The following is an 18,268-nucleotide window of genomic DNA, read 5'->3' as shown; positions in this document are numbered from 1 at the left end:
CCCCGCCCCCTCCCGCGGCCGCTTCGCACCTTCTCGGGGCGCGAGGGCGAGCGAGCGAGGTTGCGCGCGGCGGCTTCGTCAGTCCCTGGCCGCGAACCAATGAGTGCGCGCGCCGCAGAGGAGGGCTGGCCGCAGTCGCGTATCTCGGAGCGTGTCTCGCTGCCAGACCATGAGACTGGGGAGAATTCCTGAGGAGCAGCGCGGGCTGGCTGGCTCTCGGGCGCGCGTGGCAGAGCTCGCCGGCCGGGGAACCCAGCCTTTCCCTCCAGCGCGGGACCTTTCTCTTGACTGAGCGCCCCCCCCGCCCCCCCCACGTCAGCCGGCACGAAGCATAAGCGCCCGGACAGCGAGCCTCAGCCCCCCTCCCTTCCCTTCCCTTGCGCCCCAACCAGCTCGGCTCCGCCAGCTGAAGAGCCACGCGACCGGCCAGGGTAGAGGGAGCGGGGAAGCCCACCCGCAGCTCGCCGCCGCTTCTGCTGCCGCGAGGGAGGCGAGCCCAAAGCGCGACCAGCTTCTCCACTCTTGAGCATGTCTTGGCTTCTGGCAAACATTAACCACCTTCTCTTGTGGGCGATCTTGGCCGGGATGGCGTCGGTCTTCCTCTTTCAAGGTACCGGGTCTGGCCGCTGAGGCGCGTTTGGGGAGGGGGTGGCGCTGTCTTTCCCCTTTCCTCTCCCCCCCCCCTTATTTTTTGGCGCGGATGAGGACGGTTTGCCTGGGTGCAGTTGGTGCGAGGGAGGAATCGCGTTTCTCCGCTCCCTTCGCCGTGGTAACCTTGTGGTTCGCTCCGTGGGTTCGCGAGGGGACCGCTGGCGGCACGGTTCGCGGAGGCGCTGGTGAATCTTGGCGTGGTGTCCTCCGGTTCGCGGGGTGCTGAACCTTTGTGTGTGTGTGTGTCCACCCCCCACCCCCACCCCGTGCTAGCTCGGTGCAAAAGGCACGCGAGGATCCATCGATCCGACGAAGATTTGGAGATGCGACTCTTGCCTGGCTTCGGGGGCGGGGGGGGGGGAGAGAAAACTTCGATGCCTAAACTTCTGCAGTTGCTCAGTGAAGGCGGTGGCTGAGGCGGCGGGGGTGGGGGGCGGGCAGGTGTGGGAAACGGTCGCCTCTCTCTTTCGACGCCTTCAGTTTCTAGTCTTTCCTTGCCTGCTCGGCTCACTCTGTGTCCCCCCCCCCCGCCGCCCAGCCGAATAACACGCTCGGTCTTCGGCGAATAGTGGATTTGGGAAAGGAAGAGGGGCTTAAACGGCGACGATGCTGTGCCAGCGTTTTGTGCCCGTGCTTTGAGGGGGGAGTTAAGGGATCAGGCCCGTCTTAAGCTTGCTTGGAGCCCACTTTTCCCCATCGTGTTGATCGGCTTGCCAAAAGTATGGAGGGAGGGAGGGAGGGAGGGAGGGAGGGAGGGAGAGACGGCCCGGGAGGGGTAGGGGAACATCCAAGTCTTTCCTGTCTTTTGATGGCGAGTGGGATTCTTGGGAAAAAACGCTGGGCGAAGGAGTCCAGCAGTCTCCAGCTGCTGGTGGGTTCCTTCCCCCCCCCCCCCGAAAAATACCCACCTTGTGCACAGCTCTGAGTTCTCTCCAAGATGTGACAGGGTTCTGCTGTGCACAAAACATCCCTGGCAAGGAATGCTGTCTGTTTCCGCCTCTGTCCCCACACACTGGGGAACGCATGCACCCAGCCACGTACAAAACATAGATCGTACACACAGGCATGGCCCCTGCATGCATCTCTGCCCTACTGCGATCCTACAATTTTAAGGAAAGTGCGGAAACTTCTCATAGATAGATCCTGAGGGTGGCAAGGAGGCCCGGTATTGACGGCTGTCCATCCTGATTAAATAAGGCTGCAAAGCCTGACTCCTTGACTGGGGGTGGGGGAGGAATCAAGGATAGACTGGAGAGCTTCCTCTTTGATGTTTCTCCCCCAAGAGGCTTTCCATTTTCTACTAGCATGAAGCCTGTCTATAAACTTGATTAAATACTGTCCTTATAATCCTGTCTGACCCCTCCAACTGAGGTCAATAGACTTGATAGAGTCTTAGTTGACTCCCTGGTGGAGCTGCAGAGAAGCAGGAGAGAGGAATGGGCAAAGTAATAGATGTGTGTTAATTCAAAGCTGGGGGAAATGCAGGATTGAATCCTGTACCAGTTGGGCAGGCAGCTGCGGGTGGAAGGTAGAAACTGGTGTGTGCCAAATTGGGCTTGCTTGTGCATGATGGGGGCAGCGGCTGGTGGTGGACCCATATGTTTCTGTTTCCATGCTGGTGAATGTGTCAGTTTGTATTAGCTCTTGCACAGCCATCTGGAGCTGTTGGCACGTGTTCTTTCCAGGAAGTGGGTGCGTGGCTCCAGCTTCCCAATAGATGTGCTGCTGTACTGGCCCACAGTGGCTGTCAGGTGCTGATTGTCCCATAGCTTTGGTGGCTGCCCTGGAACAGTTGAGTAATGTCATTGGAGGGCAGGTACGCTTGCTGCGTGTCTGAGACTTGTCACCTTTAGCAGCTGTTGAGAGAGGATCCTTGGGCTTGAATGTGGCAATGGATTGTTATGGTTTATCAGAGTTGTCCCCCGTTTTCATATTTTAAGTCCTGTGCTTGTATTCAGATGCATCCTTCTACCAGGCTACCAGATTTCCCTTACTGTTTCATGAAGCCTAGTCCTCCTCTAGAATGCTTATCTATATTTTTTAATACAAAGCGTGTAGAAGTTTACCATGTTAAGGAGAAAGAAGTACCATAAGCCTTTCTCCTTCATGGATGGACTTTCTATAACAGGGAGAGGTTCTCCCCATGGTTAAGCCATCAAGAATGATGGAGTAATTCCAAAATCAGTAGAGCCTTGTTTTATGCATCGGTTGTCTGTTGCCCTTCTTGGGCCCTGACACAATGTCTATAATATTTCCTGCTTCATGCCATTTAGGCATCCTGATTCCTTACTTGCTGTGTTTTGCTCATTATGAACCTCTTTTTAGTGGCGACTCTTCTTTCTTTCACCCTTTTTGGTGGATTTACAGCAGTAGAAATGCTCATGCTAAAATGATGTGCTGTCACCTGTAGCTACAACTGTGGTCGTCTCCCCTACAAGTAGCTCCCAAGGGTCATCTGAATCAGGTCTGCTCTCTTCTGTTGCCAAGGATTTAATTCCTTAGCTGATTCCACCGTAGCTGCAAGTACTCAAGATCTTGCCAAAGGTTGCAGTAGACTGAGCAGCTTGGCCACTTGTTAGTGATAGACCTTTTGTAACTAATGATGATGTAGTAGTTAAGAGGTTAGAGTTGGCTGAACTTACCAGGCCTTACTGCCACTCTAAAGGATAAGTTTCCGTTGAGTTGAGCTAAACTCGTTGGATGGTACCTGAATATTTTCATATTGTTATCTTGGCAACAGGACAGAAGTAGTTTGCTATTGCCTTCTGCTAATATATATTATTTTAATTTCCCAATGTGATCAACAGCCCTGGAGTTTCCCATCCAAGCACTAACTAGGTACAGGTAGTCCCCAGTTTAAGAATGAGTTCCATTCCCAAGGTCTGTCCTTAAGTCGAATTTGTATGTAAGCTGGAACAGTATTATTATATAACACTGTATAAGTATTGGGTAATGAACTCGAACCCTTGTATATTTAACTTGAATTTTGCTACAGTAGGCTCCATTCTTAACTATAGGTCATCTGAAACCTGGGCGTTCTTAACCAGGGACTACCTGTATAACCTGCTTGGTTTTTTTTTTTGAGAAAGACAAAGTCATAGGTGGAGGTGAGGGTTCGGTGGGGAAAATCCCCTTTAAAAAAAAACATAAGGAAATTGCCATCATTGACCCCAATAAGGTTTGAAGAAATTCTGGATTTTCTGGGAAGGTTGTAGCTAATGTTAATTTGTTGGCTTTGTATGCAGAAGGAGTGAAGTTCAATCTCCAGGTAAGAATAGGAGGAAAAATTATTCTGAAACTCTAGAGAGCCACTGCCAATCAGTGTGCATAGTAAGGAGAAAGATGGACTTGTGGTTAGGCCCTGTGCATGACCTCTGTTCTTAACACATTTTGAAAATCACCCTTTTAGGTTTGGTGAAAGCAAGCTTCACCCTTGGCACCATCCAGTTGTAACTGCAGCAGCTAATAAATCACATTTGATACATTGTGGGCATAGTATCTCCTCCCCTTGTAGTATTCTATTCATTAAGCAGTGAAATTGATTATTGAGTTTATATCTCATTCACTTGTGAAGTCTGGATTTGTTCTTTATTTCAACTGGGTTGTACCTTTTACATGGAGCTCAGTCACAAAAAAGAGCGCCGGTGATGCTTAATCTGTTTTAGTAAAGGCAGGTGATGGTTCTGCATTTTTTAAAAAAGAAATGCTTTAGAATCAGACATCTAGACATGGGTCATCTGGATTATCAGATTATCTAAATATCTAAACTTCTGGACAAATATCTGATGAAGCTGTAACTTGCTAGACATCATCCTGCATAGCAACACAGCTTTTCGTTTTAAATCTTTGCTTAAAAGCAGCTATAAACTACTTGTTTGTACAATTGGCATGTGATGAACTGTTAGAAAAGCCAGTTGCTATTTACTTAATATTCAGGTTTGTGTCTTAAAATAAAAATTTGGCTTTAGTTTTGGAGATCTTTTCTCCATGCCCAAATTCCCTTTTTTCCCACTCTACAGTCATTTGTGGAATGTCCTGTGGATAAGCGCTGATAAAAAGTATATCCATTCCTTATTTGAAGTGCTGGTTCTATCAGGGAAGATAAAATTGTCCAGCTTAGCTGGGGTTTAAGGAAAAATAAAGCTAGATTGCTGACATGGTAGTGGAGGTTTAAACATTACCATTCCTTGTTCCACTTACAAGTGGCACAATGCCTCCCTTTTTTTTTCTCAAAGTTTCTATAGTGGTATGTGGAAAAGACCTTGGGAGGCAGGGCAAAGAGATGCTGCCTAGGGAACGGTCAGATAAAAGAGGGCATAGCCTGCAGCTGGATAGTGGGTAGGGTAAGAGGCTCAGAAGGGACCCTCCCTAGTCTTTTGAGCTGTAAAGTGAGAATTGTACTTTCAGACTTGCAAGATTCTGTCAATGTAACTTTACAATAAAGTAGAATTAGCTTATATGGTCATGTTTCCTGTCTGGTCTGTCTGGGAAGGCTGACAGTTTTCTTCCTTGCAAAAATAAGAAGGGATCTGGTAGCCCCTTTTCAGGCTAACACATTTTATTAAAAGGCATATGCTGAGCAGTAACTTACAAAAGCTAGTGCCTTTTAATAAAATTTGTTAGTCTGAAAAGGGGCTACCAGATGCCTTCTGATTTTGGGTTACCCTAGACTATCACAGCTCTCCCCCTACAATTCATCACCTGCAAAAGAGACTTATGTTTTTCTGGCTTATTTTCAGAGTCCTTCCACCTTTCTTTTGATAGTAAATTTGATTTTTTTAAAAAAAAATGTTTTGCACTGGCAGTATTTATTTCTTCAATAACTGCTCTTCTGTCAGCCCTTCAAGGTAGTTCAGACAAGAAACCAAAACCATGAGTACTAACATTTCCTTTATTGTAGGGTTACAGTAACAGAATCTTGCAAGTCTGAAAGCCCTTCTCGCCGTCCTTGCCTTTACTTTTCAGAGAACTGGGGGAGCCGGCGGGGGGGTCCCTTCTGAGATGTTTCCCACACCCTCATTTCTTCTATGGGCTGAGATATCTCTTGTCTGACCATTGCCTAGGCTACAGCTCCTCCTCCTGTCTCCAAAGGTTATTCTCACAGACCACTACATCTTCACAAAGAAGTAGGTTGCACTTCTAACATGTAGCTACTACACCATTGGGTTTCTTAGAAGTAACATTAGACTGTCCAGAAGCTCCAGCACCAGATGTTCCAGCTGATGCAGGTTCCAAGGCCATAGTACTAGTTTCTCTCCAAACCATCTGCACCATGTCCATGTAGTATCTTCTGTGGGATAGTTTGTTAGAGCAGGAACAGCCCAGGGCTGACACCAATACAATGAAGGAACACATGAGTAATATGATTGCAGTGGCTGTGGAAAAGAGGAGATGAAGTCTAGAGGCATCTTCTTTCACTCCTTCTTTCCTCAGGATAATATTCGTTGTCTGGTTCAGAGATGAATGATGAAACTGAAATCAGTTGTGAATTGGGGGACTCAGAAAATACTGGTATAAGTTGCTGTTGCTCATCTTCCTATTAGCTGTGCCTGCCTCCTGAACTGAGCAAGCCTCAACAGATGGGTTCCTAGGGAGTTGAGATGTGGGGAACCAGGGAGGCTGCAGACGACTGGAGAGGTGTGAAAGGAAAGAGAGACTGTTTAGAGTTCTCATTACTGAGCTAAATGCCAGAACCTCTTGAGGAGGGGAATCCTTTCCATCAGACTGAAGGAGAATGATTAAAAAAAAAAAATCGCATTTGGTATCTTATGATGTAAAAATCCAAATGGATGGCAAATTTGTTGGGTGGGTTTCCCAAAGAGGGTCAGTCTGCCTTGATCTCGCATCCATTCTGCCCAGTTAGCCTTTGTTGCACTTCACAATCGCCTGGCCTAGTTCCATCAGCCCAGCTGACTTGCTTAGAAAGCAGTCCACGTTCCAAGTCATCGCACTGCCACCCCCCGACTTTTACTCCTTTCTTTGACTGGAACTGCAATTTCCTGCATTTCTCCTCCCCCCACAATTTCCCACAGGAAAGAGGGACCATTCCAGCAGCAGGTTAGTGTCTCTGTCTTTTTGGAGGTGGGGGAAGGCAGATAGTTTCCTCCATGCAGGAAGGGAATGGATAACCAACGAATAGGAAATAGAAGCAAAAAACTGTCCAGAGTTGCTCTGTAGTGAGATGGGCGGTGACAAATTTGAAATATAAATAAATGAAATATAAAATAAATAAAAAACTGCATATCTTGCTCATCTTGCCCCACAACCTATGGTTTGCTTTCTCTTTCCTGCAATCCTATCACTGCCTCTTTCTTAAAAATGATGTCTTCCTTCTAATGCTTTCTGATCAGTTGTGTTTGGCTGCAGTCTTTTGTTCCTCTACCTAGTATCTTATTGACTGCTCCTAGGAGTCTTCTCCTAGCATAAATTTACACAGAGGAAAGTATCTGAGAATGGTGTTATCACTGGCGATTTCTATCATGTCTGGACAATTTAGGCTAAATTCAATTTTGTCATTATCTTTTAAAGTGTCCCTCAAGCAAAGTTAATGAGAACAGCAGGGTGAGCAAGGTGTATTTTCTATAATCCCCCCCCCCTTCCTGCTCTTCCCACCCTTCAGAGAAATGACATAACTTTGAAGACATTGGCAGTTGAGATCATAGTATGGACTAAATGGTTAACTCTCATTTACAAGAAAATTAGTTCTGAATAATGGCACACTATTAACACCCTTATGATACTCACAAGGTTTTAGCATTGATGTAAAATTATAATGTTTTTATTTACTATTAGGTTTCTCATTCCAAGCCAATGTCATAAAATTCTTTGATGGTCCAATTACACAGCTTGTTGTTTCTTCTGCCAAGAAGAGATTTCTCTAGGACTGAGAGATTCATGTTCTTCAAAGTGAAGGAATGACCTTAACTGTCAGAGGTTGGTTCCCATTAGAGGTAAAATATGTATCCCTTTCTGTTATCATTATATTTTGATTTGCGTGCACATGTGTGTCATGCACATGCTAGGTTCTCTGCTCTGGCCACTTTGCTGAACAAAGTAATTCACAAAATGTGCTGTTTCTCTATCAACATGTGATTTTAATTTGTGAGGTTCAAGAAGCTGAGAGATTGTAGGTCCTGTGCAAGGAATGCTTGAGTGAAATTTGATTATAGCCTGCTTGCACCCAGACGAACACTTTAACCTCTGTATCAGGGATGGGCAAACTATGGGTAAGGATGAGATATAGCTGGTATTTTTCTTCCTGAAGAGAGCACCAAAGGCTAGATCACTGATACAAATTTGGCAAGACAGGGATGATTGGAAATATGCATGCCTTCCCCAATAAAATAAGTGATTTAATTGTTTGTTAAATTGGGGGTCAACTATGGAAGTGCTCTAGTGGCTGTAAAATGGCAACTTGGGGGGCCACATGTAGCTTGGGCGATTTGGGTTGGCCATCTTCACGGCAACACACTGTTTCTGCAGTACAGAGAATAAATTTTTGGGGTGGTGGTGGTGGTCAGCCACTTCCTTGAGTCAGTCTTGACTCCTGGCAATGCTCTGGACAAGTCCCTGAGCTTTCTTGGCAAGATTTTTCAGAAGTGGCTTACCACTGCTGCCTTCTTCTTAGGTATGAGAGGAAGGGACTGGCCCAAGGTCATCCAGCTGGTTTCATGCCTAAAGCAGGACTAGAACTCATCGCCTTCTGGTTTCTAGCCTGGTGCCTTCACCACTACACCAAACTGGCTCTCACAGAACTGGTAAAAAACAACTCTAGGCTTTTTGAGCATGACTAGGGTAATAGTTGACTTATGACTTGGATCTTCTCAGCTTTACCCTCAGTCACCCTCTCAGTTGTGCAGCTGCACTAGCATTTCTTCAGTATCTTACAAGCTTGCTTATGTAGCAAGCACTGGAAAAAAACCACAGGCAGTGTTTTCTAAACAAGCAAAGAAGTTTGTAGATCAGCCTTTCCATGTTTTTCAGCACTGCAGAAGAGGAGTTGAATGACACAGCCTTGCCATTTTTTTTTTTTTTTAAGTAAAAGATTGTTCCAAGCAACAGCTCACTACAGAAGTTCAGTCTGGTGCATTGTGCTAAAGAGAGTGCTCTGTCTTTGGTGCTTTTTGATATGTGGATGATGGTGTCAATTAATGCATACTTAAGTAAATATATTGACCTTTGTTTTGCTAATATCAAGATATATTATCCCTTGAAGAAAATAATAAAAGCCCTGACTTGATTGGGGTCAATATTTACTACTTGGCTCAATGAAATCATTATTATTCACCTCCAAGCCACCAATCATTGCCATATAAATAATAGAAATAACCGATCCTTACAGTCTTAGACATCCCAATTATACAGAAGGCGCACAATATATATTCTATTTGTTTCAAGAGCCTGATTCAGAGGTATATTTGACATGTTGCCTGCATATGATGGGACTTCTTTTCTAACAAGAAAGTAGTTTCTAACAAGAAAATAATAAAAGCCCTGACTTGATTGGGGTCAATATTTACTACTTGGGGATTCCTTTTTGTTTTATAATCTTATATAGACTAATTGAGACCTATATATTGATAGATTAAGGTCTGTATAACAGGCTTTTGCATATGGTGTGTAAATAATTCTATGCAAATTCCTCAGTTTTCCAGAGAAAAATATTGGGAAGAGTTTAGGGCACAGGACTGAACTTTCTTGAAAAAGAAGTAGTGAGATTCCATTCCTTCTAATTTCAAAGATCTGGAATTCAGGGAAGAAATATGTAGTGAGCCAGCATCTTAAATGTTGCAAAATTTTCATCTGAATTCGTGAATTGAAGATCAGTTCCATTTAAAATGGCACTCTTCTTACCATGTAATAATAACATCTGCACACTGGTTGCACATATATGCTGGAGGCTCAAAGCCCCTTTTACTGTCACCTGTAAAAATGGTTCTGTCATGAGTAGGTTCAGCCAGTTTGGGACAACTGCGGCACTCTCTTCAGAAATGAATCTCTTCCAATCAGTCGTTATGTGGTACATATTCCACGAAGGAGTTGTTCTTTATCATACTTCCTTCTTTGTGTTTTTGGACATCTTTAATATCTTGGCCTTTCTTGCTTCCAGTCGGCATTTTCAAACCCTTTCCTAATCATTCTAATTCTTGATGAGCCAAATATTCTAAGCAGATGGCTTGGCCTTTGTCTACTTCTCCACCCCTTGGCTGCTATAGCTTCTGATTTTATTTTTTTTTAACTTGGTTCCAGCTTTTATTTTTCAGGGCTGGGCATGACAACTTGACAGATCTAGGCCAAACTGGCTGTCACTGCAGTGTCCCATGTTGACTTGTCTTTAAAAAGCAGGAAGTGAAAAGTGCATCAATCTGATTCCTCAGAACCTGAGACCTTGCCAATAGTGGAAGGTTGTCTTCTCTTGCCAGATGAAGGTGGGAAGGAGAAGAGATGATAACATGTGACAACAGGAGAGCAATCCTGAGCTCATGCTATCCAGACTTTTACAGAAAGAAAATAGCATGGTGGCCTCCATTCCTTTCTTCAAGGTGCTGAACAATGACTGCGGTATAGCAGGAAAGGGCAAAAGAAGGGCCTTGACAAAATTTTAAAAAAACTAAAGTTGGGTTGTATCTTTAATTAGTATCAATTAAAATGAACAAAATTGGCAAGCTTTCCGGTTCTCTAGAACTCTTCTTTAGATGAGATGCTACAAAAAGGGGATCCAAGAGAAGCAAGCATGGCTCTAAAGATGTTGCAACAAGGAGGTACGCAGTTCAGTCTCAAGACTGAAGGAAGGACATCGGCATTTGCTAGTGGCAGGAGATCTCTGTCTCTTTTCATTATTGAATATCTACCATTTTTGAGTTTCTCTGGTACAGATATGGGTTACAACTGGGAAGAGTGATGGTCAGGTCTTGGCCATTAAGCACTGAGTGACCTCTTGCTGGTCCAGATCTGTCTGCCTAGTCCTTCCTCCATCCTTCTGCAGCCTCCCTGGCTCCTACAGTAGTTCATCTGAGAAGGTTCTATGAAAGAAGAGTTGTTTCATGATGTCTTCTTTTAAGCTTTATGAGGAACAGGAAATGAATATAAAATGTACATCAGGATATAGTGTTCTCCCCCTCTCTCTTACAGGCTCACACAAATACACATTACACAACTTTCAGGCACTTTATATTAAAGGATGAGAATTTATGCATCACCCTGAAAAGCCATTCATTTCTTCTCCTTTTAATATATCAGTGTGCATGTAGAAGTATGTGTAGATGTTAGGAGTATTTTGCCTATCAGGCTGATTGTGAATGGGCAAATGAGAGAGAATGCAATGACATTTTCTGCATAGCTCCATTGGGTCATGTTAAAATTATACAGAGTTGTAGATGTAACAATAGGGCAAGCAAAGTAGTTCAGTGTTCTCTAAAACTTTTCAAAGTCTCTTTCTTCCTCTTAATAATAAATCAGAGGTGACGGCTTTGCCAGTCTCATCTCCACCAAGAAACATAGCATGGATTTTTGATCTGCTAACAGATAATGTATCCAACACTGAGAACACTTGTAAATTAATTGGCCTTTTGACCATACAGTATCTCCCCCCCAATTTTTTCCGATTGCTGGTTTCACACTTGATCTGATCCTTCTTGGCCTCTTCCAGGGATGACAGTCCCCTGGTCCTTGAAAATCCATTTTGTTTTATTGTCCACTTTGGCAGCCTGATATTTTTTTCCCCTTCAAGATTTTTAAAAGAGATACTTTTAAAAGTATACTTTGGGTGGGGGGATACTTTGGGTGGGGGGACCCAAACTCCCCAAACACAAAAGCAGGTGGAGATGGATGAGAGATTATACTTCTTTTATACACACACACACACACGTTGGCCAATGGGGTCTCTTACAGCTTTAACTTTAAAGAACCAATATATTTACAGCAGCACAAGAGTCTTCTGCCAAGAGGTCTCTTCTGTTTCCTGATGGTTGAAATGTCCATGCAAAGTATCACTGAATAATGGAAATGAGGTGGAGATCTGGGTAAGTCGTTGTATATTGAAGATAAGACTAGGGTTCTGAAAATCCTAGTTTTTCACTGTCTTCCACTGTTTCAGAGATAACACGTTGATAATTGCTTAGCTCTCTAATCCATGGAGTCATCCAGGGTTGTTAAGCATAGCATGGTTGGCCCTTAGTACATGATGGGAATTATTGCTAAATGTGCAGACAGGAGTGAGGGGATGGTAAGCCAGGCATGCAGATAGGTGTGAGTTGTTTGATGTAATGGTAGCCGAAGTTGCAAGGCATCATTAACTTGCTGAACTAGAGGGACGGAAGTGGTAGATCCACGATACTGTTTATGTCATATAGGAGAGTTGGACGGTCTGTTCCCACCGAAAGGCACTTACTCCCCTTATAAATACCAGTCAGCATTTGAGATGTAGTGATTCATGCATGGTGCGTGGAAGTGCACGGAGAGCTAATTTACCCAACGACCCTTGACAGACGTTGGTTTGCTGTAGAAGGCTTCATATGGGTTTTCATTCCACAGCATGACAATAGCTGTGATGTCAGCATTGTTATTCCCAGTTATTAGAGAAATAATGGAAGGACTTTGGTATGGTTTGGCACAGAGACCACTGGAAGTGACATTGCTTCTAATGAGGTCTGCTTAGGCACAATGTGGATTGCGAGCCTGATTTGTTTGTGTCTGCCGAATTCATTGAGCCACAGCAGCTTGTCAGCAAATCTCACATTAGATATTGTATTATTTATTGTTTACTTTAGCACAGCTTTCCTTGCATGTCAACGTTTTCCTATTGTACAATTTCAAGTCTTTGAACACTGACATTGCATTAGCAGCCAGTTCCAAAGCCCCCAAATAATGCATTAACTATTATTATTCCTTCTGATCCACTTGTGTTTATGTAAATGGAAAGGAAAAAGAGTTTTCAGATTGCTTTCAGGAGCTTAAGGGCTTCATATGGAGTCTATTATTGAGAAATCAAACTGCAAAGCAACTTCTGAGATGTGGAATTAGCTGCTAAATAACACTGAATGTACAAGTCCAATTGTATGGGTTTGGACTGTATTACAATCTTGGAAACTCTGTAATCAAATCTTGTGCCAACAATTTGTCTATTTTGATAGCCACTGTGCAATCAAGGGAGAGGAGTGGTTAATCTAGCTATTATAGTGGAAGGATTCACAAGAGGATCTGCAGAATAGAAGAAAGAAGTAAAGGAGCTACTGGTGGTAGCTGTCAGAGCAAGAGTTATGGGTCTGCAGTTCAGAGTCTACGGTGCTTTGCATTTTCCATCTCTCTCTCCTAGTACAGAAGCAATAGGTTTTGAAATGGGTGCAGTTTTTAGGAGGGTTTCCCCATTTTCTCCACCATCCAGTAACATCTAGAAACTTCACGTTCTGTCTCAACTACAGTCCTTTCGATGGGATCCCTTTCATCTGCTCTCATGGGTGCTGACTGGAGCATGCTGAAACCATGTTAAAAGGCTGCAGAGGTGATCAATTCGAAGTGCTCAGAACACTCAAGGAAATTCTTTGTATAGGCATCATACTAAGCCATGGCTTGATTAATCATGATCTGTTGAATAAATTGCAGTTGGCTAGGCTTTCATACCATACTAAATCATAAATCATGGTTTGCTAGGCATAACGGCTAGGTTTACTGAGGGCTAAGCCAAAATCAAGTCAACTACAGTGTGTGAATGGAACTTGATTCTTTTTACACCTCTGCCTCGCTCTGGAGTGGGTAATACATTTAAGAGTATTCTAAGTTAAGATTCAGTAGCATCGCCGAACATATGTTGTATGCATACCTTCCTTTCCCTGCTATTCAATCCAGGCTTCTTTTCCCTGTTTGTTTTTAGCTGTTGAATCCCAGTTCAGACTGAGGGATCTTTGCATCCTTCCTGAGGTGGATATTCTCAACCCCCCCTCCCCTGCAGCTGCCAGTTCCCATTAGCCTTATCGTGGTTGTATCATTTTTCTCCTTTTGTGTCCTCTTTCCCTGTTCTTCATGATAATTTCCCACCTGAGCATGGAGTACTTTATAAATAGCAAATCTAAAATGAATTTTCTAGCAGCAGTCATTAGTTCCCTCGACATCCATTAAACATCTATGCAAGCAAGAACAAGATGACAAAAAGGGATTGATTTTAATAGTATGGTTAATGGGGGTAGGGAAAGGGAAAGGAAGTGTGTTGACAAGAATTATTTTAAATTCCTAATAATGGAAAGGAAGTTGAAAAACCATCAGATGGCTTTGGGGCATCAATGGGGAGAGAGCCATGCTAAAACTATACTTTGTATCAATTTGTGACTACACTGTTGATGTTGTTTGTTTTTGACTTTCCTGAACCCAGGATCATAAAAGGCTGCCTCTTGGCACCATTGTGTTCCTCACTTGCCCCTAATGTTCTCATTGCCATCCAACCTCTCTGTCATTTAAAGCCACGGCTGGAATGACCCACTGATTTTTAAGCACCCATATCTTTGTCACATGAGATGCAAACAACATCACATGGAGCACTTTAGCCAATAAGAGGAATTGACAGTGTTGATACATGAAGCCAAAGAGGGGAATGGAGCGAGGACAACGGTTCCAAAATATCTACAGTAGGAAACAGGCTTATTTTAATGGTCAAGATCTGAATGCAAAAGTAGATGAAGTGTTTACCCTTGGATCTTAACAAGCAACCCAATTCTTCCTTCCAGTTTTCGTCTGCAATTTTCAGGTCTTAGTGGCGGGTAAACAGAACAAGTTAGTTATCCTGAGCCTGGAGTTGAGATAAATACATTGGGGTTAATGCTTCAAAAGCCACAACACAGAGGAAGAAGGCAAAATAGCCAATCTAGTTTGGAGCTTGTTGGCAAAATAAATAGTTGGAAAGCTAGTGAACCACAAATGTACAGAGCACTGTAGCTGAAAATATAACTTTGATTTCAATTTTCATATTTGTCAGCTATAATTAGGTTGAAGAAATGTGGTGAGATGTTTTTGTTTGTTTTTTTGCCACAGTTGTAAAGTACTCATAAATAGGTGCCTTTGTAGTATGGTTAATGGAGTTGCTCTCTCTGTCTTTTTTTCCCCCCCTACCTAGTAGTCTAGAAAAATCCCATTAAAGGGAAAAGTCATATTATATTATGGCATTTCAATGCACCGTGACTTGGCAGTTGCAATAATAGCCATCTTTGGAGATGGTGACCTGGTGCTTCATCCCTTGTATAGTCATTGAAAAGGCCTGGTAGTCTGTGGGTATCTTTAGGATCTTGACTTGGAGATCTCCATTCCCCCATTTGCTCCTTTTAATCTATTTTTAATTTGCTGAATATGGGGGAAAGAATAAAAAGGGGGCAGAGGAACATGAACCACGATCATTTTTAGCACTGGCCTGTGCTTGCATAACAGAACGCCAGCACTGGCTCTTCCAGAGTATATTTTTCAACTTCCTAGTCTGGCCTACATCCCTGGAATCCCCTAATGGCTTCCCTTCCAAGTATGAAACAGGCCTGATTCTGCTTTGCTTCAACAGACAGGAAAGGTCATCCTGGTGCTGCCACTTGCTATTTTATCAGGTCCAAATGATTATAATCTTTATAGATAATTGGAAATTTCTCCTCACTCCCTATTTAGGTTGGTGCAGGCAGTTTTAAGGCTTAATGGCCGCCCTCTTAGTTATCTGGAATGAGTCTACAGTACATGCCCAGAGCTAGTTTGATGTAGTGGTTAAGATGCTGGGCTCGAAACAGGGAGCCTGTGACTTCTAGCCCCCCCCTTCGGCACGAAAGCTGGCTGGGTGACTTTGGGCCAGTCACTCCCTCTCAGCCCAGCCCTCCTCACAGGATAGTTGGTGTTGTTGTGGAGAGAGTCAAAGGAAGGATAATTATATGCATCATTTTGAGCCATACAAAGTAAATATGAGATGTACATCTAGTAGGTAAATGCCCTTCTTCCAGCACATCTGTGTTCTCCTCCACAAAGGAGAGTTCCATCATTTACTGCTCATTGAGCCATACGGTGCCAACTTACTCATGGCACAGACCAGGTCTTATTCCAAAACTGCCTTTGAGGAAAGAGAGAGGGAAAAAAAAGGAAAGGAAAGGGTATTAAGTTTAACTGTGATCCATAGGGCAATTAGCGGGAGTGATTTTTTTTTTTTAAATAAAGTTATATCATTTTCCAGCTACTTCAGCCTATTAAGCTCACAAAAGGGATAGCGAAATGAGAAATGTAAATGGCCAACACAAGCTGATTAATCCTGGGGTGTACAATTCCATTAATAAACCAGCTTTTTTTCCCCCCCTTAAGATAGCTGCTTTTCGGCACAGATGGGGCCCCAGGAATTGATGTATTCACTATAATTGTATTGCATCTAATAGGATATGAAGAAAATTGTACTGGAGAAGCGAGTCTTTTCATCCCTGTTTTCTAATCAGCTGAAATAACGATGTGCTGTGGAAAAAGCCTGGTGATGTGGTGACAGTTCAGAGAAAGAAAACAAATCCAGATCTAGCCCATCCAGATGGTTGTGGCAATCGTCTCTGATTTTCTATATTGCAGGTAGGAAATCAGGTCAAGTATGACCAGTATTAGGCATCTCAGATGAACAAGCCAAGTTGCACTGTGGATTTGTGTGTGTGCGTGTGTGTGTGTGTGTGTGTGTGTATGTGTGTAGCTCTCGGTGCCCAAGGCAGGACTTGAACTCACAGTCTCCTGATTTCTAGCTTGGTGTTTTAACCACTTTGCCAAAATATTCCCTTAGAATATTATCCTCCTTTAAAATGTTGATTTGACATTATTTAAACACTGGGTTTAAAAAGGAAGCAGTTCAGACATTCTGGGAACTAAAAGTGTATGTGTAGTTAAAGGTTTCTTGGATAGGTCTGCATCTCCCAGTTGCAGTGGAATTATTGGATATACAAAGAGGAAATGGGCAGGCTTATTAACTTGGCTATCCTCTAATGTTGTATGAACTTGTATCTTATCCATTTTCATGACTTCCTTTGGTATATATCAGATCTTTCAGCTGAAGAAGAGATGAAAAGGTGAGTAGTGCCACCATCTTATTTTGGGATTTACAAAGGAGGGTGGAATTAAACAAAAAAAATGAGTGAACCTGCTTTTAAGGTTGTTATAGATTTTGACAGTTCCCTAGGTTTTTATTATGGTGCTATTTCTATCCTTCTATGGGTCAATAAATCATGGTCAATAGTTAGCCTTTGAAACTGAAGAGAAGGAAGGATACAATCTGTCTTTGAACTGCACAAAGCATTGTGAGAATCATGGGAACAGCCAATTTAGTTAATCAGAAGGTACTTAATGAGCTAGAAGAACACAATGATTTCATTTTAACATGTATTCATTTATTGATGGGACGTAAAATTTTTAAAGTAGTATTAATTGTGAAGCTGCATGTTTAAGGGTCCTTGAAATTGTTGGGTTAATGCATAAAAGTACTTAATTCTTGGCAAAATACTGATTCACATAACATGAACATATGTTTTATCAAAGATCACTCAACTATATTTGTATTTTGGCTGGGAATTATTTGGAGTATGGTTGTGTGGAATATTCTATGCTATCAGAGGAGACTGTGATGAGACTGATCCTCGTTATTGGTAAATTCTTTGGAATGTTTGTATAATTCTTGTGAGTTTACTGAATGTGTGAAAGGGTAGTGAATAATTCCTCCTCACAGTTGGGAACCCTGGTTTCTGGCCATACTGCTGATTCCAGGGAAGAACTATCTTGTGCAAAGTTATTTGTTGGGTGCTCTTGATATAATGCTGGGGGAGATCCAGCAGTTGTGCCTTTTTAAATTTGATTTGATTTATTTGATTTGGGTGTACTTGGGCCACTAACAACATGGGGCAGTTGAGGTGTGAGCTTCAGGAACTGGAATAGGGTTTCAGCTCGGAGAGGGCCAGACGTAAGATTTTGTTAATGGTTGGGGAGAGTAAGGATGGCTTTCATCTCCCGTGCAGTTCATTTGAGAATGTAAAGACCAAGACCAGGACAGGTTCTACACTGGAGCCTCCTTCATATGTGTGAGGCATTGTGATTGCAGTTCTCAAAAACCTAGTTGTTTCTCAGGAGGCATATGGCAAACAGGACAGCATAATATTCTCCGTGCTTAGAATGTGAGTTTGAGGCACTTATCTAGTATTGCAGGAGTACTAATAAGACATATGAGAAAACCTACCTAGCTTTATTAATTAAATGTACTGCAGTTGCAGCTTTCAATTGCCTCTACGTGTGTGTGCTTTCAGGCCAATTTTCTTTCTAGAAATTTGAGCAAATTTGAATCATTCAGGCACAGTTGTTATAGGGTTATTTTTATCTTTTTTGCACCCGCTAATCCCTAGGGTCAAACAGATGTCAGGTTACTCCTCCATTCTCTACTTCCTTGAGAAAATTTCCTATGCTAGTTGGTCTCAGAAGCCAACCTTCATTCCATCTAGCTCGTTTCTTTAGGCAGTACCTATTTAAAACAAAACAAAACCAAAAACTTCCCAGTTTGATTTCTCCTTCTAACAGGAGCAGTAATGTGTATCTTTCCCAATACTCCTTTTGATGGCTAAGGGTGAATTTAACCCTTTGAGGGGGCACATCACAC

At 43.0% G+C, this 18,268-nt stretch overlaps 1 protein-coding gene across 1 annotated transcript in view; it reads left to right on the top strand.

Moving 5' to 3' along the window:
* Positions 1 to 200: 200 nt before the first annotated feature.
* The window catches only part of NTM (neurotrimin), a 610,388-nt gene continuing 592,320 nt past the window's right edge, over positions 201 to 18,268 (top strand). Inside the window, exon 1 of the mRNA XM_088139030.1 lies at positions 201 to 610. Within this exon, the coding sequence (XP_087995156.1) occupies positions 529 to 610 (82 nt within the window). The 5' untranslated portion in view covers positions 201 to 528. The remainder of the gene's footprint in view (positions 611 to 18,268) is intronic.

Source organism: Python bivittatus, unplaced genomic scaffold (assembly GCF_059951505.1).
Source record: "Python bivittatus isolate LINGU-HERP-01145 unplaced genomic scaffold, Pbiv_v1 ctg000320_np1212, whole genome shotgun sequence".
Taxonomy (NCBI): domain Eukaryota; kingdom Metazoa; phylum Chordata; class Lepidosauria; order Squamata; family Pythonidae; genus Python; species Python bivittatus.
The sequence above is the reverse complement of the archived record's forward strand: the minus strand, read 5'-3'. Positions and strand labels throughout refer to the sequence as shown.